Raw genomic sequence first — 25,604 nt, 5'->3', positions numbered from 1 at the left:
ACAAGAAGAGCAAATTCACAACTCCATTTGCCCTCGTTTATGACCTATCTTAACTTGCATTATAATCTCTCTTTTTCAAAAGCCCCAAACAAATGATTACCATTTAGTAACTACAGGAACATGCAAACAACCATGCTAGTGCAGGCCAAAGTTTCACCTAGCCCAGTATGGTGCGTCTAGTTTTGTTGGTAAGCATGTGCCCAAGGAAGGACAAAACTCTTCTTCTACCCTCACAGTCATCAACTGTATTCTGCAGACTCCTGAACCTCAGGTGGTTTGTTTAATAATCCCCCATGGATCTTTCTTCCAAGGATGTATCTAGTTTCCCCTAGAATATTTTGCTAGTTTCCTTAGAACTTCTTGCTTCCTTTGATAAGGAATTTCACAGACATAGTACCCACTCTGCATGATCAAACATCTTCCTCTATAGCAAAGAAATGGCCAGCTTAATTGCCTGGCACAAACTGTATGAAAAACGATCTCTAAAGTAAGAAGAGGCATAAGTCAGAAGGTCCAGTGCATACCAAACATTCATGGTGAGTTCTGTGCTGAGGTCCAGATAGGGACCAGATCATAGAGAAAGCAAAAACTATAAATACTTGTACATAAACATATCTTTAAGCTACTGAGGGGAAGTTCTGGAACAAAGCATGGCAATTTTGTATTCAAACTTTGATTATGGTATGTTAGGCCTATTCCCGTAGCCCTTCTGGATTACAGAAAGCAGTTTATACAAGAAAGCAGGAAATATTTGTGAAGAGCGTGTGTCTGAAGACCTAAGGCTGAGAAAAATAATTTGAAAAGAGAAGATTTTGTTATCATCAATGAAAATGTCAATGCCAGTCTCAACAGAGCTTTTAAAATAGTCACTTTCCCTCCAGAATTTGACAGTTTGCATAACAAAAGGAAGTAACATTTAAACAACCACACAAATTAATAGAGAAAAAGACAATTTCATACTTCATGATGTTGTTCCAGACTCAAGAAATCATGAGGAACAGCTTCTTTGTAAAAAGGCTAGTGCTTGTAGTGATTATGTCCTCTATTACTGCTATATGAATCTTTGAATATTAAATGATTTTTGTCTATCAGGACATTCCTTGCAAACAATTATTAAATGAGTTACGACTGCAAGTGAATTAGGAAATGACATACAGGACCTTGCTTCTGCATGGATTATATGGGTATATCCACCAATGCCTTTTCACAGTACCGTCTTTAGTTTAATGTTCAGATATACAAATATAATTTACTGAGCTATCATTTTTTGGTAAACTGCACTTTGCAGACAGTGCAGAGAGATTTGATGTCTCTCAAGGTAGGTAATGGCATGAATAATTCATTAGGCTTACTGGAGTTAATGTTGTTGTACTCAAGGTTAAGTATTCCCCCATCTCCATATAAGGAATTACTTGATTGTTTACCTTAAAAATGAACTTTTTTTAAAAAGCCATTGTATAAATAATAGCATATGTCTAGCTGCCATAATTTGTAAACTAATCCATCAAGGTATCAGCAAATAACTATATACTGAATAAGCTTACTTCTTTCCCCAGGTACTTTACAACTCTTCATAACAAACACAACCATTTAATGAAAATACTGTTGCTCTGAGACATTTTTTACTCCTTACTTAACTCTACTAATGATATGAGTGATTTTATTTATTGAGGACAATAATATAAAAGCAAAATTGAGGGGCTATGTCTAGATTGGTCATGAGATTATGTACAATTAACAAAGCTAACAAGAGCGAAGCAATGTGCTATTTTAGTCAAAATCACAAATAAGCTGTAGCATTTAGATTATCCTCAAAGTGGGAAAAAAACAACAACAGCACACAAACACACGTGCCCCCCCCCGAAACAAGGCCATGGAAACAAGCCAAGTTGTTTGGCTGGTGGTGGATTTAATTAAAAGCAGCAGCCAGACAGCTAACTACAGCTAACTAAATGGCTTCACTGTGTCCTCTACGAGCAAGTCCTGCATGGCAAGATCAAATCCCGCAGAACACAAAGTCCTTTCTGACAAGAGCAGCCTTTACCTCTAGCTAATAACTCCCTGATCAAACTCCTATTGAACCCAGCAGGAAACAAGGACTTTGTTGAACCATTCTGAAGGGACTCGGCATCTTAAAGAGGGATGTCTCGGTTTCTCCAATGATAATATAATGCAGATTATTTGGAAAATTTCTGTAGGAAACAAAAAGAAACTCACTTCAGTATTCAAGGGACACCAGTTACTTAGACTCTCAGATTCTTTAGGAACTGGAGTACGTATCACTTATGTATGTTTAAGTCCCAATTACTTGACTGGCTAGAAGGTCTTTTCACATGCACAGGTATGTGAATGATGACTCTTGCTTGCCCTGCTGCAAGACAAGGCTTCAAAAGTATGCCTCCACTTAAGCATGCTCCATTTCAGAATATGGATGCTCTCGCTAATCACACTGAAAGAACAAAAAACACTTAATAGCACCATTGAATGTTTATCTATTAGTAATGCACTGCAGGTGATAAACAACTGTGGGAAATTATTTCGTCTTGATTGAAATCTACCAGTATATTTTGAGCGTTGACTGTACATGATATTTACTTGGTTTCTACCATTGCAGTGGTCCTGCTCGTTTATCTGACTCCCAGATCTCTTATTTCTTGCTTCAGCAAATGATAACAAACTATTAATTTGTCTTCACATTGCATTTACTCATAGCAAGTGTCATCTATCAGGTACAGTCATTGGTGAAATAAATTAGCTACATTCCTGTTCTGTTGATAAAATAATAGTCCATGCTCTGAAAACTGTCATCGTAAAGCAAAACTGTACTCTAAAGGAAGTGTCACTTAACAAGCCTGGGAAAGTGCAAACATAACTGATCAAATAGTACCCTTTACTCACAGTTCACAAATAGTAAACTCCTTGTGGAGAATTATAGCAAGACAGTAGAATTTCCTAATGTTAGCAAAGCTACAGGACACATAATTGCGGATTTCACAGAATTCAGGTGAAAAAGAAAAGCTATGTAAAATTTTGTTGTTATAGGAAATAGATAATTACTTTTCTAAATACTATTAATGAACAAAATCAGGAACTCTTCCCTTTCAACCTGTGTATGCACAGATTCTTTCTTTTCCCACAAAACATGCATATGGTCTGAATACTATGGAAACTTTTGAAAAATGTAGCTTGAACTAACGGGTACTAGTTCCAGAATTCCAGCAGGCAGACTTAAAAATAATACCTTTTTTTTTTTTTTTTTCTTTCCCCATCTGGAAACACAAATATTAAGTAATAACAAAAGATCAATTTAAATCCTTACGGATGCATCTAACACCTCAGCCATTGGCACAAAATGGGCACAAAGCCTATTCAGAATGACAATAGATATGCATCTCTAGACTTCCATTCAGAGAATTTATCTAGAATTTCTGATAACTACTCTAAAATGAATTACCAGTGCTGAATGAATAAGAGCATTTTCTCATTCTGAAATAGCGGTAATATGTATCTGTGTTTTCCACATTAGTTCAGGACCATTTTAATTGCCAGTATTAGGAGGCAGAGTTCAGCATTATGTGCTTGTGCCTGCGAGCACGTTAAAGAAAATTTCACAGTGATCTAAGAGAAGATGTAATAAAAAAGGGAAAATCAAAGACAGAAAAATGGCAACTTTTAATTAACAAAAGGTTTCCTTTTTGCCATTAGCATAATGCCTATAGATCAATTTTTAGCTCATTCTCTCAGCAATATTTTCTTTCTCTCTCTCTGTGATGTTAGCATCATGGAGCTTTGCATTTCCCTATGGGGCTTGTCATTTATTTTCCCACAAATGTTGATCTAACAGAGCATCTTCCTTCAGCTCAAGTTCTAAATGATTGTGAAAAATCTTTCAATTTTCAGTTTAGGTTAACAAGGATTAGCCCATTGTATCAGGACTTCTCATATTAATAATTCTAAAATCTATTCAAGGTTGCACAACATAAAATTTAAATTCACAGACATATAAATGGTTTATATTATTTTATAAGTACAGCTTAACATAGCTAATCTCATTACTTTTACTAATACCAAGTTGTTAATTTTTCTTTTTAGAAAAGTTAAAGTAAATGTAATTGAGCTTTTTTGTTTATAAAGACCATGATGGTAAGTACTTCATTTGAAAGTGAGATTGATCTGTCATTTGAAAAAGAAATTGTATGCTCTACTCTACTTTTCTATGGACCACAGACATCCATTAGACAAATAACTACTTCAATGTTGATATTTTCAAGTCATAAAAAACATCAGAAATTTTCAGTAAAACACAGAAACGGGAATGGATTTTGTGGGAGATTCTTTACAGAGCAAAAAGATAAGCAGGAGCTAGGATAACAAAGTCACCAAAATTAACAGGAAGCTACTCGTGCACCATAAAAAAAAAAAAAAAAGATTCATAGGATAATAGTGGCTATGAGTCCCTGGCAAGCCATGTAGCTCTGAAATCTGAAATCCAATTTCCATTGTCACATTTACTACTCAGATAGCACAGTAAATGATTTTCTAATGCTGGCAGTAATGTGTCTAGCTAACATTTGCAGTTGGACAGTAAGTTCAGTCAGTCACAATTGTCTCTTGCCAAAATCCAGGAAAACGTTTTCTATGACTGTTATTCCAGAAGCTTTCCTAACCATTTCAGATGAGTATGTTTGATGATCTTTTGACTAAATTTTTATGAAATGCATCTTTTCTACCTACAAATCTTAAATATATAACTTTTTTTTTTTTAATTATTATTTTGCTCAGATGTCAGTAACAGCACAGAGCAGTCACTCTAGAATGTTTGTGAAGGGAGGGATACTATTGCTGGATTTATGCTTGAGAATAATGAGAATGAATGATCTCAAACTGACTGGAAAAATGAAAAATGTCAGCAGAGCTTTGAAAAATACATCTGAAGATCTATTTCTATACTAATAGAAATTTTTTTCTAATTTTTATTTTTAGGACTGTTCTTAGCTTTATCTTATGTTCTACTTTTGGAATTGTGAGTTTAATTTTCAAACATCCATCTCTTCCATTACTTCTTTTGAAAATTTAGTAATTGAAAGTAGATTTGCAGAGGTGTGGAGATATTTATTAATTAATTGTTTAATATCTGCCTCTAAAACAAACTGTTCCTTTAAAAAACAAAACAAATTACTTTTTTTTCATAACTGCAAGGAAAATCCAACTCCTAAATAGGTCAAAAGAAATCATATAAAGCTCCCTAATAATCTATTCTTACATTACTTTTATGTAAACATCATTTGTGGTTGGCTATCTAGGAAATTATTTAGCTATAATAAACAGCTATGTTAAATGTTTAAAAATATGATCATGAAGAAAATATTTGAGAAAAGTATGTATACTGCCCTCTTAAATTCATTTCTGAAAATTCCTGTCATTTTCTCTGCTTGACTGCCCTCCTATGTAACTACCTATCAATTTTCCTATTATAAAACATGCATATTCATATTTTTGTAACTCATTTATCAGACTACAACTTCATATTATCAATCCAGATACATTTTATTAGTGTCTCATAAAATAAAATGAAAACATATAAAACTACTTTAAATTTCCTAAGCAAAAACATTTATTATGATTGTTGTTGTTTTGTTTTTTTCCTTTGAGACATGGAAAACATGAAACATTTGAGTATGGAAAAAAATCTGGCGAAAAGATTTAGACTGGCAAAGGAAAAAGATATGTGAACAAACTGTATATAATGGATATTTACAATACACTTATTTTCAGCATTTCTATTTGAAAGCACTACAGTCCAAGTGAAACATCAATTTCTTACAAGTGAAGCACTGAGATTACATTCAATATTAACCAACCTTTCCTTAAGTTTTTCAGCATTTATATCACAGACGTTTCATTGTTGCAATGGTTGATTGCTATTTTATGACTAGAATTAAAACATGTACGAAGTTGTTCTTGTATTTTTAAAAACATCAGAAATAATGCCTTTATTTTTTTTTTCCCAATATAAAGTCATTTACATAGTGGCAGAGATCTGTTATGACAGCATGATCAAAACCCACAGTGCTATGGATCATGCCCTCTCAAATCTGCCTAGGAAAGGTTATCTTCATTCCACATGACCCCATGCAGAAGGCTCCCCTCATTAAATCAGGCCAGTCTGGCAAAGGAAAATACCCAAACAGGTGCTTTCTTCTCTGCTTTTAAAGAGCTTGTTGCAAAAATATCTTCTCCTGAAGTGCATAATTTTTTCATCATTCCAGTGTGAGGCCCTGGATGTCTCTGTGCATGGGAAACAGAGCCCAGCTGTACCGCATGAGTGGCAGTGAGATTAGAGAAAGATTTATGAGAGACTGTGTTGGAAATCACAGTGGGCCAAAAACTATTGCCACAGAATCCCTAATATTTGGGCTCCTTAACAGTACCTTGTGTAAGAAAAGGCCAGAAAACAATTAGCATGGCATAGCTAGCATCAGGATTTCTTTTATGATAAGTATGATGAAACCAGTATTATGAGTACGTTCTACCTAATATAGCCAGATTTACTGCCATACAGTTCTACATTAACAGAAATCCCAGTTTGAAGTTCAGCAGATTTTTTGAGGACAAATGTTTTAATAGTTCTCACACAAGGGGAAAAAAATCAGTTAAAAAGCCATAGAACAACTTGGTTTTATAAAAGAAATTTACATCTACGCTCCTATTTCAAAGACTGACTGCTTTCATTATCAGAGCCGGCTGTGAAACTACATTGCCGAGCATTAAAAATTTCAGCGACTTTTTGCTGCGAATGAAGAATAAACAAAGCATCAGTTTCAGAAAACGTACAGCTAAAATTCCAACAACTAATGGGAAGAGAACGTCGCTGGGCAGTTAATTCCAAGGATCACCAAAAAAGCAGAGGCTGGAAGCTGACACCATCTCCTAAACGCTCACCGCAGCCCATGCCCCCGCGCAGCCCCCGCAAGCAGCTCTCCCCACTGCCTCCGCTCTGCTGCTGCAAAGCCAGCCCAGGGTACAAACTCAACACAGCCTCTACGTACCCCCACCACTGTCTTCTCCATGTTTTCGTGGATGGAAGCACGCTTGCTTGAGACACTGTGTATTAATTTTAGGAGGTTTCTTGAACAGGCGAAACAAGATAGCTACAGGCCTACAGCCTGCAGAAGTGTATGTGCTTGTGTCAGCCTGACATTACAGGTAAGGTTTCTGAATATCCAATCTCTACATTACACAGAGTATTATAATTACATTTGTATAGCTCCTGCATAGGCCTGGATAATAGTTTCTACAAGATTACTTTCCCATTTGTTGTATACCAAAAAGTATTGTCACAACCGTACTGTTAAAAACAGTGCACTTGTAAAGATTTAGCAACCAGAAGTTCTTCACTAAACACATACAGCTACTACGGTTCAGTATAACAGAGGTTGGTTACAGAATTTGTTTTAAAAAGGTGTTAGGGAAGTAGGATATCAGGTCTGTTAAAAAGCAAGGTGTGTAACTATAATCATATCTTAATTTTTTAGACTTTTTTCAGACTGGATTTCAATCACCATTTTGATTAAATTCAGTGACTAAAACCAGTGCAACCACCCATTTCTATTTACCCTCTTTTATGGCTGTTTATACTGGGAAAATTAAGTCTCACAAAAGAAGCTTGAAAACGTGACTCTGGTGTTTGTTCTGTTAGATATTATCTGTGGGCAAAGCTTTACTTATCTCCAGGTCTCCTCTGCTCTTCTGATTGCAATCTCATTTCACTTGTCCTTGGGATCTCATGTCTGCTATGACCTCCAGCTTGTTAAATATTCAGCAGAAAGTTTATGGACTTTCCCATAACCTTGATTAAAAGCCTATGGGGAACCTGAATGCTGAAAAAAACCCTTTATTTGAAAAGTAACTCGAGTACACTGTGCTGATTTCTGTTTCACTAATAGTATTTATAATCAGCAGTCAATGACACAGAGTTGAAGCTGGAGGAAAAAAAAAAAAAAGGTTTTGATTCAATCTTACCTGTTTAATAATTACTGTATTATCATGCCAAATCAGGATTTCATAATGGTGGCTCTCATTTAACTAAGTAGAATATGTGGGAGCAATGCAGAGAGGAAGTTGAAAATACATACTTAAAAATGGTCTTTCAAAGAAAATATAGAAACAACATTTGAACAACTACAAAATTGTATATCTTTGTCCACCTTCTTGGAGGAACATGATCAGTATTTTGAAGATGCAAGTTTCTGTGGTTTTTAGTAAGTCCATCTCAGCACAAAGGATTTTTGCAGTACTGCCCTCTCTGGCACCCCAAGCCTGCGCTGTCTGTCAGCTTGCCAGCATCTGAGATACGTTACCACAGGTACTTGTGGTTGACCACTTTTTTTTTTTTTTTTTCCTCAGAGAGAATCATTACAGGAAAACAAGCAGACGCTCAAACTTTGTAGGGTCTTTTTAGGATTTTTCCCATTATTGTAGAGTAGTAGCCATTGAGTATTTAAATAGTACAGGAGATAATGACAAACTAAAAGTGGAGAAGTGTGCATGTGTCTTTATTTCTATTTCTGTCTTTTGTTTCTCTTTCAGTAATAGACAGAGATCTTTTATAATTGTCAGGTGATTAAAGGCCCATCAGGTAGTTTTGTGCTTAAAGATTATGTCCTTTCTGCTTTAGGCTTCAAAATAATTTGTTCTGAGTGATTGTCCTATTTCTGATCAAGACACACTAAATGGAAGACAGGTCAAATTTTATTGTGCCTTTACTGCTATATCAAGTGTAAGATGCAGTGATTTTCTTCATCAGTGTTTTTGGAAATTATGTCAATATGTGAAGAAAAGAGCATAAAAGGCAAGTAGTATCAAAAATTAAAATTGTGTTTAAGCCTTAAGTAGAGCTACCGCAGGGGATCTTAATTAATCAATCGTACATTAATCTTAATTCTCTATCATACATAGAAAGATTTGTTACATCTGAAGATGTTTTTTTGAAGTAGGAAGACTATATTATATAAAACATACAGTAGAACAAAAATCAAAACAGCCTTTCCACAATAAATTAGATATAACACAATGCTTAACAGTTCAGAAAGCATTTTTGTTCATAAAGGCATTTAACAGCTATTAGCCATTGCTTTATTTTTAATTTTTCCTCAATTATACAGTAATAAGAGGATGAGTGAGATAGACACAAATTTATAACTCTGTCCCAAGATTAAAAAAGGAAGTAAGAGAGATATTGCTAGCCCTAGGAAATCCTGCCTCTTCATCATATCTGTTTAGCATAGATGACAATACTTGCAAGAAACTATAATAAAATAGAAAATATTTGTTGTCTTTCATTATTACTATCCTTTATTTAATTATCCTTGAACTGAAATGACTTTATAAAGTTGTGTTTGTTATATACAACTGCAAAGATGTATACAGATTATATTTAACTATAATCATACTAATGCAGCCTCATTTTCTGAATGGATTATCCATGTGTTGCATTGATTGGGATCCTTGAATAAGATGCAAACCACTGAAGAGGTTTAAACAGCTATATTCTTTCTAAAGTACTCTTTAATTAATGTTGTCTAGAGTACTAATTATGAAAGCTTGTGAAGCCTAAAGCCTGAAAACACTTATGCACCTACTTAACTTCCCTCACTCAAAGTAGACCCACTGAATTCATTGGAACTGTTCAGAGTTTCAGAGTGTGCAACTTAGCTAGAGAATGCACATAGACCGTTGCAGATTAAAAGCTAAACAGTGAACTCAGTTTTGTGTGCTTATATCCATGGTGGACTTGAAGCATTTTGCTCTTCACCATTTCCAATCACACGACTGTCTTCCATGAGCATATTTGTCTTTCCCCAACAAACTGTGGAACTGCTCCCTGACAAAATGTTGAATTAAGCAAAACTAAGCTGTGAGTCAGTGGGATATGAGATGTAAGTATCTATATATACATATGTTCAGATGCACACATAATTTGTTCACATTAAAAAGGCAGATAAATATGCATATATATGCATATAGACAAGCGGATGTCCTACACAGTGAAAAATAGAGAATTTAGAATGGAAGCTGAATAATTGTCTACCGTCAATGGAAAACTCCTGAATCTCTTTAAAAATAGAATACTAACATTTCTAACATTTCTATTTCATTTATTTTAACTTTAGAAACCACATTTACTTTGCTAAACAGATTTCCATTTGTGTAAATAAGAATTACAGACAGATAAAAATTTTAAAAGGATACATTACCAAGATTTGCATTTATAAGCAGCCATTCAAGCTTTTTTTTTTTTTCCTCTCTCCACTTTAGCTATAAACCTGATAATGTCATTTGAAAGTTCTGACATGTACGTGCTTTGAAACAGGGACTACAACTGATAAGGAAATCTCACTAATTTTACTGTTCTTTTTATAATGGATCCTTCTTAAATTACCACACCTCATTTAAAAGGAGAAAGCCTTACTCGAGAAAGGAAGTGGGGCACTAGATGCCTCAATTATATTTTTGTATAATATATTAATTAATTAATATATTAATATATATATTCAAGCCTCCTCATATTCTTATTAATCCGTTCTAATTTTTATCCTGGTTGAACAACTTCTGGTGCACGTGCGCTGGTTGGCCAGCCAGTTGGCAAAGATTAAACATATTTTCTTGTCTCAGCTGTCAGCAGGTCAAACAGTGGCTCTGGAGGCAGTGCTTGGCCAAGAGGGCATATAAGTCTCTTTTGTAGACTTGTTAGAAATATGTAGCTAGATTCCAACATCATGCCCCAGCCCTATTCCTCTGCTCAGCTAAACTAGATTGTGATCCCAAAGATCACTGACTGCCAACTGTGCTAGTGCCAACTGGAGCTTTTATCTCCACCTCTACTGTGCTCCTTACCTCTGTTTGTCAGGACCAAGGAAGTACTGAGGAGCAAGAGGAATTGTAGTCTTTACTCAGACCAGTGTTTAAATAAGGTTCAGTAATTGCATAGTAGAGAGTACCTGCTAAAGATTTAAAATAAACATTGAAAGGCCGCTCATTCAAGCCACACTGTCCATTCTATGACTACATAAGCAAGATGTATAGAAAAATAAGATCTGACCGAAGTGAATAGCATACAGTGTATGCAAAATACACCAAATTGAGATTACACAAGAAGTCTTGATTCTTATTTTACTCTCTTCTGAATATTTGGCTTTAAAACCTTAACAGACTCTACATGTAAATCATGGCCATTACCGACAACAATCATATAATTCAGGCTTAATATGGCTATACATCATTCTGTCTTTGTTAAATGAATAAGTACTTAATGAAAAGCCAAACAAAACAACTTTTACAATAAGTCAAAATGTAACATTTTTCAGTTAGATATTTAAAAGCACACCAGAAGAAGGGCATCTGACTAAGCAGATAATTTATCTACGATTCAATCAACACACCGTGTCATTTATGGAACTATTCAATTAGCAAAATAACAACATGTAGTGCAAAGGTGTCATTGGTTCAGACTGACACATTTTCCTTCCCCTGCCTTACATTACTTATGTCAACTATATTAATGCAAGACTTCAAGTTCTTCAATGGAAATTTTGTATAGCTAGTAATAAACTCATAGATTTAAGCTAGCATAAAATACCATGGCGTAGCAAGTTTTATGTGGATGTGAACAGTTCTCACAATAAAGAATGCTTTGGCCTCAACTTTGGTTTCAATGATAGAGGGTTATCACTGACAGGAGACGCTAGAATCCATGTAGCAGCAATACAAAATCCTAGGAAGTAGCAGAGTTATATACAATTTATATGTGCCATATAATTTCTAGATCCTCTGGTTTGTTTCATGCAGCTTTAGGGAAATATTAGAGGATAAAACCACTCTGTCAACAGCTGGTGTTAGATATCACAGTGATGGGTGCATGATGCAAACCTACAAATGGAGATATATAGTCTTTACTCTCACTGAAGAGACACCAAGAAGAAGTTTCTGCAAGACAAAAGAACTAAATTTGAACTTCAGTACAGAATTGCATCTAAATATGTACAGCTCTTGGAACAGAGAATAATACTATGAAATAAGTTTTTCCTATTACCAGACACTTCCTTATCCACATGATCCACAAGGAACAGGATTTGAGCCTCCAGGAAAAGCATAGGGTTTTTTTTATATTTTTAACATGTAGCCATGAATTAAACATAGTATGTTTCTCAATGTATGGTTAGAATACTCCAAGATCATCTTAAAAAGTTAATATTCCACTGTATTAACAGTGTATTTAATCACTCCCAGTGGCATTCTGTCTGTACAGCATATTCATTATTCTATCTTATGCACTCCAGTTTAGTATAGCAAAAGAGTCATTATTAAACATATAAGAACTTGTGTCACTGTTACAACAGCAGCATCAGTATAAAGCCCTTCAATATTCTTACCAGTAAGACCTTGAAAAAATGACTGGTGTGGATTTGATAACAAGACAATCCTAAAATCTGATCTTGATCATGTAGTCCCAGTCTGAAGCCTGCGTACTTCGCTCAGTGTTACTGACAGAACACTACTATTTCCCTAACATACACTGGCAAAATATATAGAAAATTCATTTACAAGATATCTGAATTTTATGGACAATGTAAATTAGACCGTTTGTGAAGATGTGACCATGTCACACCAGGGGGAGAGTCCAGAATAATCTGTAAGTATTTTTTTCCTAAGCAATGAATGAGATTAAATATACTGTTGGGCCTAGAATTTGTAAGACAAACACAGCTCTGTAGATCCCAGAAAACCCCAGTCTTAGCTTTCCTGATTCAACACAGTTGGCTTGAATCTGGAAGCTTGTGTCATTAGCAATAAGGTAAAGGCCGTTTCTCCATCCCCACATTCAGCTGGAGAGTGTCCATTGGGCCCTGACAACAGAAAAGTAGGCATATCCTCTGTCCGTCAGCCCATTACATCTGAGGTGAAACCTGATTAAGATGATGATGAATCAGACAAAGTTTTCTTGCACTTATGAATCAGCCTTACGACATCTGATGCTGAAGATGGTATGATCAACATCCTTCAATACCTAGATTGCAAATAGAGATTTCTGTTCAAACTGCAGACTTCATACATACATCCCATGACAGTAAAGACCAGACTATAAATAGAAAACTCTAAAAATATAAATATAAAAAAAGGGATCACCAGGTCATGGATGACAAAAATTGGAACACAAAAATTTATCTACATGTCTACATAGTCAAGCAGAGTTAATGTTACCTTTATCCTCAAAGGTCTTAGTAGTGCTGTGCTTCTAGATAGGATTGAAAACATATTTCATAAAATGTGTGATTTGCTTGGTACAGTATCATCATATAAGATGCATGAAAGGCATTATTGGTACTATTTAAGGATCATTGAGCCTTTGCACATCTCACACAGAAATGATGCATGTTTGCAATCCATTTCTGTAGTTGTTTTATGAAGTGTAATAGTGGCTAGGGAACTGAAAGAATACAAATGAGACATTATCATTTGATCTGCAGCATTTCCTTAAAATTCCAAATCTTGCTACAGGAGCTCATGCATGCTTTACACTATGATCGTTAGATAATTACTCGTTATAAATGAGCACAGGCTAAAGCCTGACATACTGAGCACCTGTAAGTTTCAATGCTAAAATGGAAATATAATATACTTCAAAACAATTTTTACTGATTGAATGTGCAGAATTTAAATCTAGGAATAGTTTGTTTTTCAGAGGACTGGAAAAATCTGTCTTTGTAGTTCGGAGTGATTAGCACAGCCTCAACGTAAAAGGTTATTTGAAGCTTACATTAATATATTTCCTCCTTTCAGACTTACTAAACACAGACTGTTGGACAAAATGGTCTATAGGAGACTGCATGTTACCTAGATCTTCCTTTGGTTTGATATCGTACCTGTGAGTAATGTGTAACGTAATTACCAGCATGTGATATCTGCTGGATGCTTTGAAAACTACCCTGATAGTTTTACTTTAGTTTCCAGTGGGAAACCGCTCATCTTTCAAGAGCCCATGACAGTAAGTTTGTAATACGTTCAAAGGTCTGAAGTCGAAGTATGTTAATGTTCATTGGAAATATAGTCTATGATCAGTGTTCAGCTGATTGATCACTGTTGAACAACAGTGTTGAACACTGTTGTGTTACAGATGAGCAATTCCATCTTGTTTGTCAGTTAGTCACAGCCCTAACCACTCACATCAAATTGTTTCAACTTCTCAAATTACCAAGGAATTTGAAAAAGGAAATCTACAAAAGGAGTCATTGCTAAAGGTTTGGTTAAACACAAGTATGCATGTACTTCAAATTCATAACATGCTATGGTTGCTGAAGGCAAAGCAACAAGGATACTACAATCTTTTAAACTAATATTAGAGAATCATCTAAAAGTATCTGTCTAACAAAGAACACATATACACCTTTGTGTGCTAACAAAACTTTTCTTCTGTTCTATCTCCTCCTACTAATATAGCCAGTTTTTAGATGTGGTTATATGTTATCAATGGTCTTTTGTCTATTTCCTTTGCTACCGAAAAAAATAAGTAATCTCCTCCACCACTCCAAACCACTTTGTGACTAATTTATTTGCATTTATTCATAGAAGCTGTCATTTCTGCAGATATACCACTTATTTATTCCTTCCACTTCATAATGAAGTTTGGCCTTGGTTGTGCCTGTTACACTGGTGAACTGAGTTTCCTAACTTACGTCTTAACATTTGTAATTGCATAGTATTGGTAATGATTTTTGGATTGATAATTCTTGTCATTAACCACTATTCAGAATTTCATTGTATTTAGCGCCAAAAAGCATCTGTCCCAAAGGTCTGTGTCATATATAACTTCTGTTCTGATGCAACTGTTGAAGCCCAATATTAAACCAGAAAATTCATCCTTCAAAAGTCTAAATAGAACACAAAACGCAGAGCAGGAATAACCAGAATCACACCTATACCAGAGACCTACTCAGTGACAGATAATTATTTAGATAAAATATTCACAAAAGGTCCTGGAGGGCAAACCAGGGCCTTGCTGAAAGGTAATTAGATATGACTGAGGAACAGTGTATTACAGTCCCATCATTTGATGCTGAACAGGTGAAAAAGCTGAAGCATACAAAAAAAGACTTGCACAGTGCTGCAGCATAAACGTGCCTCACAATTAACAATTTTTTATTTTCCCTCCAGAAGGAACTTGATCGCATGCTAAGCAGGAAAGTACTGTGTTTATGAAAAAGGATTGTTTCATAGCAGAAATGCAACAGAAGCTGAGACAACACACATAATGTTCTATGTTCAAACACGTTTTTGAATTACCACTGATACTAAAGTATTAAAAAAAAGTCTGTAAAGAGATTACTGTTAAAATATACAGTTGATCATATTTATATTTTTATTACCAAGGACATCTGAATAAAGATAGCATATTTTTACTGGAATCATCTTCTACTGCTGGAAAAAGAAACCTGTATTAAAATATGTCCCTCCACAAGTATCTATACATGCAAAAAGATGATGATAATTTGAGTAGAGTACATATGGAGCAAACACCTGAGAAGCAGGTGTTTTGCCCCCATGCAAGTATTTTTACAATGGAATACAAATGTGTCTTATTTAGAAATATACACACTGACATTAGATTTAAAAAATCTGTTTAAGATACATTCCCAGCTTTTTCTCCCCCCCCCCACCTTTTTTTAAAAAACAAAGCTAAACAAAACAACAAAAAAACCCATCACTTTCTTCCTTTACAGCAGCTGAAGTTGAACGAGAAATGCAATCTTTAATCTTGAGATACCTGTTCCTTTTGGTTTGTGTCATAACCTTATTATTTAAAAGCAGTTCTTTGTATTTAACATTTTACCTCAGCATGCAACACGGTTATGGATCAGAGTACATCTGCTAGTGGGGAAAAGAACTGTGACTGTGAATTAGAAATACAGGCTGACTGGGTCACTGTTTCCATTCCAGCTTCTGGATCAGAAAAGTCTCTCTGTGAACTTCCCTATCCTTATTTCTACAGATAAGCACCTCTGTGCTTATTTTAAAATTGTGCATTAATAGCCAAAGAACAGTTAGTGCAGGATGTTCAGGTTGTTAGACACAGTTTCTGTCATTCACAGTAAGTACTTAGATACATTCGCAGTATGTGCTTAGAGTGTGATCAATTTTTAAAGCATAAATGAAACACAATACTGTACTATATACTCTGAAGCTTTATCAGTGTTGCAGGTAAGAAACTACTTGTTTGTCTTCCAGTGCAGGAAGCTGTCTCGATCTGGTTTCCAAATTCACAGATTGGACCATCTGTAATTCAGCTTGCCAATCATTTGGCTAAAAAGCCAAGATCTTTTCTGACATACAGTCTATACTAACCAAATAACCTAGAAAACTACTTAGGTAATGCCAGTTCCAGTTGAATAATACAGTGGATAATCTGTGTCTACATGTCAGTGGTAATCACACGCTCGGTCTGCAATGCTGCCAGTGTGCAGAGCACCGGACTGGGGCAAGCAAACACCTCAGGCTGCACTTCTGGCACTTCCCTTGTGAAATGGGACAATGACTGCTAAGATCACCTTGGAAAAAAAAATCAAACTGATAGCAAGAACATTATAATGATACTATTATTTTGTGTCAGCATTTCTTTAAATGATTCTCAAGGAATATTAAGGTGATGGTGGTGTGGTTGCTAGCATTAAAATACACTGCAACCACAGCTTGGTGGTACAGAGAAAAGTGTTATGAGAATAATTGCAGCTCTATCGGAGAGTTAAACACTTGTTTTTTATTTTTGTGGTTATGAAACAAGAACAAACAAAACCCACATTTCACAGACTTGTTAAACTAAAGTCTTAAAGAAAATGAGCAGCTACCGTTTCTTTTAAATTCATTCTGGAATTGTTACTGGGTAAAGCATTCTGTTTCCACTGTGCAGCACAGCTGTTTATCAGATTCCTATTTTTTACTTCTTGACTTTTGACTATGATTATGTACAGGGTTTTCTTCAGCCTGTAAAGCACTTTTTAACAAAAAATATTAATGTACCCCTATACATATCATCTCCTCTCCTTATTCAGCAAGGATAGTTATACAAAACAGAAAACATCTGCTTAACTGTAGTTTAATTTCTCTTGAATTTACTAGATTAGAAATAGATGGGAGAGGTTAATGATGACTGCACAAAGGAGAATAGAGTTTCTTCAACTATGTTTCAAAGGCAAAACAAAACCTAAAAATCATTATTTACAAAAAATAAAAAATAAAATAAAAAAGGAATTATGAGGTAAATTTTATAATCAGTAAAGATCTCTTAATATTAATATCTTAAATTCTGTAATCCCTATAATAATTTACTCCTAACCCGGGAGCTAGAATAAGTTCAGAGCATTTTTTTGTTTAATTTGCTCCCAAATATCTTGTCTTTCTTGGGATTTGTGGCAGTATTGTCTATCAGAGCGGCTGATTTTTATGTTGGTGCACTCAATTATCAAGATGTGGACAGTTGTCTCCTTGGCAATTTTAATCATGTTGTAATGTGAATCTCTCTTTTCCTCTCTTTGCTTTCAACTGCTTCAGCTCTGTGAGAAGGGCTCTGATTGCAAGATGCCTGTCACAGCATGTCTTCTGTGTGAAACAAACACTACTCTGAAATGCTCCTTAAAGGCCTCACTGGATATGTCTCAGCTCAAAGACAGAAAATCTCCTGCTGCTTGCAGTGAGATTTAGTGAGTCAGCTTTCTTGTTACAAAGGCTGGCAGTTTCATATAAACCAAGTGTACTCATTAAATTTATCTAGCAGTTATGTATTAATGTTAGAGCCCTACTAACTATTATATTAGCTGATATCAGTAGCAAAGTAAGTCATAGTAACGTCACAGCTCTTTCCTTGATTCTTTCTTCTATTGTGCCAGTTATAGGATTACAGAGAGAATAACCTTTCTGAAGCTGTGACACAAATTTGTCAACTTGCTCCGTTCTGACACAAATTAAGGGCCAGGAGTCATACAATGATCCAGGCACAAACTCCCTCCACAGAAATACTTCACTGTATCAAAAAATCAGAAGAGTCCAGGAAAAAAAAAAGAGAGGGAAGAAGGGAGGAATGGAGGGAGGGAGAATTGTCCTTTTCCAGCTCCAGAATAATTCACGGCATTGTACTTTTGAAATCTTTCTGTAGCTTAGCAGAGGTGAACAAAAATATAAGAACAAATTGAAGAGAAAGTACCTTCGCATTTTGCCAAAATCTACGTATCTTGCAATCATGAATCCTCAAATGGAAAACTGGATATTTCAATATCCAAGCTGATTATTTAACCTTTCATATTCTTTAGAACATATAAATCATAATTTCATTGAATCAACTCCTAAGTATCATACAACTCAGACCCCACACACAGACATAACCAAATGCTATTCCATTCATTGGACATAGCAATGAATGGTGAAGGAACTGATTTATTTGCAGATCTTCTTGAGCATGGATTTTTTTCACAATACTGTGAATACATTCCGGTATGGGAGTAGGTCGGAGTAACAACATGCTGACTTGTAATGGGCCTATGGAAAGAGCTGTTTATGATCTTCCCAAAAAGCAGAAGTAGCTAATTTCAGAGACAGGTGTTTGAGCATTCCGCCCCCAGCAGAATCTGTAATCAGTGATATTTGACCCCCAGGGGGAAAACTAGCATATGAATAAAGAAGAGCTTTAATATCAGTTGTATTATGATAAAATCAGGTTTTGCTTTTATAGTTTTCAAAGTGCTCTCTCTCACCTTTCCTATTTCCTCCTATTGCCACTGTTTTTCTTCACATGTACTGCTACCGAGTGGCAGAGGTTTTCTTTCATTTTCTGAAAAGTTCTTTGGTGTATGATTGGTATGTGACACAAGTAAAACCTTCGTAAGGGAAATGCTTGCTTTCTGTTAAAGTATTAGGTGAGGGCTAGACTTTATAACATCTCATCCCAAAGAGGACTCATCTTCTGGGACACTGGTTTTGGAACATCAGTCACGATAACCAGACGCAAAAAACAGCTATTGAAATAGTGCCACTGTTCTTCTTGATATGTCAAGGAAACAATTGTTCTGGATGAGAGGAATTCAAGTACGATACACCATGCAGAATTAGCTGGCCAGGTCCTTATCCCAGAAAAAGCATTTTAGCGTTTTAGTTGTTGCTTCTGATTGTTACCTAGAGAAAAATTTAATTTGAAGCACTAAGGCTTTAAGTAGAACTTTAAAAAGTATCTGGAGAAGCATTGCAGCAATGCTGCTTGAGAGTAGGGCATGTCAGAAAAAATATTTTTTTCTTTAAAAATCAAAAAGAAGAAAAAAGGGAATGTCTGTGAACTCCTGTTCCATCTCACTAGCTCATCTAAGCCAAGCTGTTTAGGCTGCAACAGTGATGATCACAGACACAAGTAACACAAATAACACAAAAACATTGTTTAAATACAATCAGCAAAATAGTGTTACTAAAATGCACAGGTGCAGGCGACATTTGCCAGCTACTTTTAAAAGTAAAGTTAAACTAACTTCCTACTGCAAGAACCTAAGAGAAACAGCTGATCTGGCAGTCGGGTGACTCTACATATTAAGCCAGCACAATGCTAGCCTACCACAGTAGTTCACAGCACCATCAGCACATGTTCTGACGTCTCATCCACATAAGGCTCCTGCCTTTTCAAAGCATAATGAGTTACCCAATTCACAGAATTCCTAGCAGTGTGATTGAATTTAGGGAATCCAATACAAGACAAGCTAACTACCTATTTTTACAGGATGAAATGAAAACAAAAAGACTTGATATGCACTCAGAAATATTGCTAATACAGCATATTCCACTTGTGATTGGAATTTCCACAATTCCAAGAAAAACATCAGATTAAAGGATGTTCATCCAGGACCACATCTCTGCACAAACAAGGACCACAATCACTAGATGTGTTGAGTTGATCAAGTTTGTTTCAGCAAACGTTGTGACTTTAAGAGCACTGACAATTGGGAATATTCTTTGTTCAATTCTTCCTTTTAACTTCTAAGACACACTGGTAGCTGTAGACAGTCATTAAATATATATGTCTTGATATATTTTTCATTAATCACAGTGAAATCAGGTAATGAATTAAGACACTTCAAACACAATTATAAACATGCAATTTTTCACATGGCTTGAGTCATCTAAAATACCAAAAAAAATGAAAAAAAGAAAAGAAAAAAGGAGCCTTTTCTATATTTCTACCTTTAAAACAAGAAATACTAACAAATAAATAACAAATAAATACTAACAAATGTCTTAGTATTTCATATATTCAAAAGTTCCTCATGGTGCCACTGATTACCTTAACTTGAAAAAAGAAAGAAAAGCTAACTGTCTCATCTTTTCTTAAAAATAAGAAACAAGTGAAAGTATGTGACAAAGTAAGACAGAAGGACATGAGGTGAATTGCCTCATGGCTCAGAAGTAAGAGAAACACAAATGTCATACGAACATTATTTTACTGTGTGGGTGGCCCAGTAAAAATTGGAAGTAAAGACAAGCTTATTGTCAAGAGAAGGCCACTTCTTCCCTCTGATGGAGTACTCGCTCGAGCTGGGTGACTTGGCAGCCCCCGTGACAGCTGCTTTCGCTTGGCACTTGTGCCAGGTCTTCACACTTGTCATTTTCAAACACTGTGGACAAGATAAGGGATTGATTCGCTCACAGAGGTCTGCTTCTTCTTGATAAAGTTCTATCTCATCCATAACTAGATTTAAGATAGGTAGGATACACTCATCTTCAAAGCTGTCACTAGAAGGGAACTCTATCAATGACTTCAGCTTTCATATATTACAGATAAACTTTCCGTTTTAATCTGTGCCCTTTGTGACTTTTCAAGCTATCATAACCATCATACCCCTAACATGTTCCCAGATTCAGGGTGCTTCAAATTAGATTCTATTTACCCAGCCAAACTTCAGGGCCTCTATTTACTGCAAATGTGACAGCAAGTCAGATATAAAAGGAGTCAGAAAAAGTATAGGAAAGAAATTTGTTCTCTCTCCACCTCTGCCCTGCCAGGCTGCTTGCCATAGTGATATATTTTAAAACTTTGATAAACCTCAAACAGAAAAAATAGGATTATCCATTACCATGTCAGCTTAAGTGATAACATAAATATATATCACAGAACATCTGCCACTAAATCACTGTTTATAGATGTCAGATCTCATTTATTATTAAAAAACAAACAAAAAAACCACCACTACCACAAAAAACAAACAAACAAAAAGAACACTTTAAAGCCTTTCTTATTATTTCACAAGAAATGACTGATTTCTAAACTGTAAGGTGGAGCTATTCTTTCTAATCTTTCTATGCAGAGTAACTTCTGTCATAAACCTCAGTCAAGAATAACATTAGATGGAATTCACAAACACAGTATTACTGTTTGCCTGAACTACTTCATCCCAGTATGTAGTCTAGAAGATACAACAGAGTGCTGGGGAGGCCATAAAGAGAACAGCTGCAACATAGAAAATTTCCCCATTGATTCTGCGTGAAAGAAAATGATGTATCTAGGAAAACGTGCCTTTATCTTCCTTATCTTCAAAAATCAGAAAATGTACATCAAGGCTTTATGTATATCAGACTATAGTCTGGTATCAATAAGAAAACATCAAAAACTATTTTATATAAAATATTTTATAGAGTGCTCCTTATTTACAAGAAGGAAAAGATTTTTAAAATCAGAGTTATAACAATTATAGTGATGTCCTCTTCAGTGTGTGACTGTTAGGGTCAGCTGAGCTGCAGCATCTTTTTGCTTTTGTATTTTTTCATTTCATTCACTTTGTCCATTTTTTTCCCCTTTGTGTCAGCTGCTTTAACGATACTTAAGTCAGGCACTCAGGGATCAAATTACCAAATTATGGAATTGTTTCTGAATATGCAATCTGTATCTCTTCGGTACAAGTAAAAATCCACTTGCAAAAGCCAGTCATCGGCATCATTGTAAATTCACCTCTCCAATCTGACCTCTTTCCCACTCTCCAATCTCTGGTTATCAAGAATCTAAAGAATAATGGTTTGTTTTATAGGAGGCTTGCTTCATTGCATGTACTTATGAATAGTCAGTAATTTTATTTTATAAACAGATAGCTAAAACATCAGGAAAACCCACACTCTTGTCAGCCACAACTGACGTTCCATACCCTTGTACATAAGCCAAAAAGTTGTAAAGTTGCCGTTCTAAAGGAGACATACTTTAAAATGCAGCACACCCTGATTTTGATTTCTGACCATTCCCCATCCTTTAAGTCAAATGGCCACTCAGGGTTTGCCCTCATGGTTTATATACATGCGATTCATGCTAGTGCTCTCAGAAGGTCATCAGAAAAGTGGGCATTTTACAGAGTGGTACAGTACTATAGTCAGCCTTTACATTCTCTCACCTACGTACAAGCTAATTTGATTAAAGGTAGAAGATCAATCAAACTCTGTTGCCTCAGAAAGATTAATTACCTCAGCACTTTCAGAATTAATAATTAGTGCACAGCCATGGGGATAGAAAAAACCAATACAGTAGAAGTAGAGGCACCCAATGGGCAGATGTGCTACACTGGGATCTATTCTAGCTCAAGATTTATTATCTTTAATTAATGACAGTGTCTTCCTATTTTTCTCAAATTAGACCTAACTGCTATAGCATGTTTACAATTCAGCAATGACAGAATTAAAATATTACTGTTACATTTCAGCCTTAATGTGGAACTAAAAGCACACGAGAAGAGAACGAAAAAGTCGAAAACATAAATAAATAAATAAATAAATAAATAATCACATTGTCTGGCAATCACACCTAGCCCCAGTATCTGGACAGGGAACAAGATACTCGAAATGCTGTAATTTTATTTTTTCTTGTGCCCCAGCATGAGGTCTGAAGTCCAGCTGCCAGAGCAGTGTTATTGATGATGTTTAAAGAGTATATTTCAGCAACTGCAGAGTTTCTGATTATCACACAAGTCAGCATGGTCAAAAATGCAGCCATTTTCTCCAGGGAGAGCGAGCTTCCTATCATTGGCTGTCTTTCGACAGTGTGCAGCATTGACTCTTTCTTCTTTACAATGACATCAATGAGATTTATAGGATCCTGGATGTTACTTAGGCAAACTTCCCCCATGCCTGTGAATGCCAAGGCCAACAGCTTAGCTCCATCGGCCCATGCGGTCAGCTGCAGCAAGGCAAAGCCTCTCAGCCAGGCGATGCCGCGTAGGCACCTGGTGCTGGGGCTGGAAGCAGGGGGGTAACACCGTACTGAGACTCAGCAAGCTCGCACCGGCAGCTTTTGTACCGTGCACGCAGAAAGGCGACTTCCTGGATCACAGGGTACATTTGCTGCTATTACAGGGGGCATTCTGTTTGCCCCCTCAAAAATTTATCAGGCTTCTGTTTAAATGAAGTTAGTATTCTCATTCCCTGCTTCTCTACATACTGTTCTCACGTTTGAAATCTCAGAATTTCTGGCCTCTGCTGGTTTATAGACGACCTATTCATTTGTCCATGAAGCAACTCGGTACTTCATCTTAGCCACCAGAATCTCTCTTCCTTTATTCTTTCATATTACTTGAGAGCAGTTCTAGTCCCCAGCCAGCCTTTAACTTTCAATTTAAAAAAGCCAATATTAATTCTTATTTCTGTGTATAGTCATTCTATTCCCTTGTTATTAATAATATTTCTTTACACCTGTTAATCAAGTGAGTTCTCCTCTCTTTAACTTCTGAAGTCAGTTCTGTTTATAATATTCCAGTTGTGGTATCATCATTGCCTTGTGGGTTGTTTTTTTGTTGTTGTGTGTTTGTTTTGTTTTTGCTTTTTTTCCTCTGTACCAGGAGTAAACCATGATTTTTTCACATCACATTAGGTACTGATGATTTATAGCTTATCTTTGTAATACTCAGGTTTTTTTGCTTTATGTCATTTTCTGCTGGTGATTTATATACTAGTTACATACACCAGTTCCTATGAGAAGGACTTGCAACTATTAGATTTCATCCCACAGCTATTACTCCAAATCCTTAGCAAAATCCAATTCTTCTGTCATACACCTCCTTCTCTGTACTTTCGGTGACGCTTGGCTTTGAGATAGCAGAATATTTCATTGACATGTCCCTACTTTTTAATGTCAAACTCATTAACAAAGATAATGAAGGAGATTTTTCAATTCTTGTATTAATGTGTCTTTTCCTTCTTAATTACTAATGCTCAACCTTAATGTCATAATGATAGTTATTAGGTCTTAAATCTATATAGACTAAAACTACACGTGTTCCCCAATATTAAAAAAGTGTCACTGAAATGAGATAAGAGAGCTAATCTTGTAGCATCCTTGGGAAATATACAACACCCTTCATTCTCTTCTTTTTGCATATCTTAGTTTCTTTCTTGTAAACATTTTCCAGTAGTGAAGCCTGGCCAAAGTGTCATTAGTTACTCAGAAGCACTTTTTTTTTCTTGACACCTTGTCTCTTAGAATTACAGAAAAACAAAGGAAACACTACTGGTTTTGATACTTTGGGAGGAAGAGTATCTCCGCTCCTCACATGAAGGCACTGAACCAACTCTGACTTTTATTTCCATTATCGTCATTCTTCATCAGCCTGTCTTCGCTCCCATCATCATCCTCCTTTTCAAAAATTAAAGCAAGGTGAAAGTGTTCTTTTATTTTGGTGGAAGAAATTTATGTTACCTTTAATAATCAACAGATGTCATCTTTGCTGCAAACCTTCTTACATGGCTAAATAACCACAGATTAATGGATAATTCTTAAGACTAATTCTCTTGAAGTTCGATAATCATTTAAAGTGAGCACAAGATTTGCCCTAGCTCCTCATTCACTTACTTGCATGTCCACATGTGGGACTGGGGGATTGATCTGCTTAAATATAACTTTTTTTCTGACCCGAGATCAAGTTGAACTCAGAGTAATTATTCTATTCAGTTCACCAAATAGCTATACAAATGCTTGTGCTACCACAAGAGAAGGTGCAATTGGGATATACAAACAAGAAGTCAAACACACCTCTGGCAAGACCAGCTTGAAGTGACCATTATGTTAAAGTGCACATCAGTTTGCCTTTTAACCATCCTCTCCTTAGCTCTACATCTTATGATTTTGAATACAACTTTCTTAAGTTATTAGTCCCTTTTTTGTATATTCTCAATTCATCTTCAGTATCCTTATGGAGAGCCCCCTGTCCTTAAGATGTCAGTTTTGTCCTATTCAAAAGCCTGTAATCTCATTAACTAGCCCTTTAATTTTCAACTAGTTTTGTTTATACTTTCTTTTTGCTTACAATTACAATTATGTAATTGCATATTATTTTATATAAACAACTTCTCTCTTTCTTTTTCTTTTCTGTAAACTGCTATCATATATTCCTCTTATTCTGTCCAATTTATTAGCTGAACTGTGTGTCTCATATTCTCCAAATGAAAGTAGGAAAAATAGTTTTATTTTTCACAGAATCACAGAATGGTTGAGCACCTAGAGCATTTTTAGAAGAAAAAAATAGCCAGATTGTTTCGATAAGGCTTTAAAA

At 35.6% G+C, this 25,604-nt stretch overlaps 1 protein-coding gene across 12 annotated transcripts in view; it reads right to left on the bottom strand.

Moving 5' to 3' along the window:
* The window catches only part of PCDH11X (protocadherin 11 X-linked), a 484,442-nt gene that overhangs the window by 100,324 nt on the left and 358,514 nt on the right, over window positions 1-25,604 (bottom strand). Inside the window, exon 7 of one of the 12 annotated variants that reach the window (XM_080553200.1) lies at window positions 1,867-13,066. The exons of 9 other annotated variants lie outside the window; for them this stretch is intronic. In XM_080553200.1, the coding sequence (XP_080409326.1) occupies window positions 13,050-13,066 (17 nt within the window). In that variant the 3' untranslated portion in view covers window positions 1,867-13,049. 2 more of the 12 variants (XM_080553223.1, XM_080553202.1) reach the window with 2 other exon arrangements.

This window comes from Anser brachyrhynchus (assembly GCF_964034855.1).
Source record: "Anser brachyrhynchus genome assembly, chromosome: 13".
NCBI lineage: Eukaryota > Metazoa > Chordata > Aves > Anseriformes > Anatidae > Anser > Anser brachyrhynchus.
This window is presented reverse-complemented; position numbering and strand designations above follow the sequence as displayed.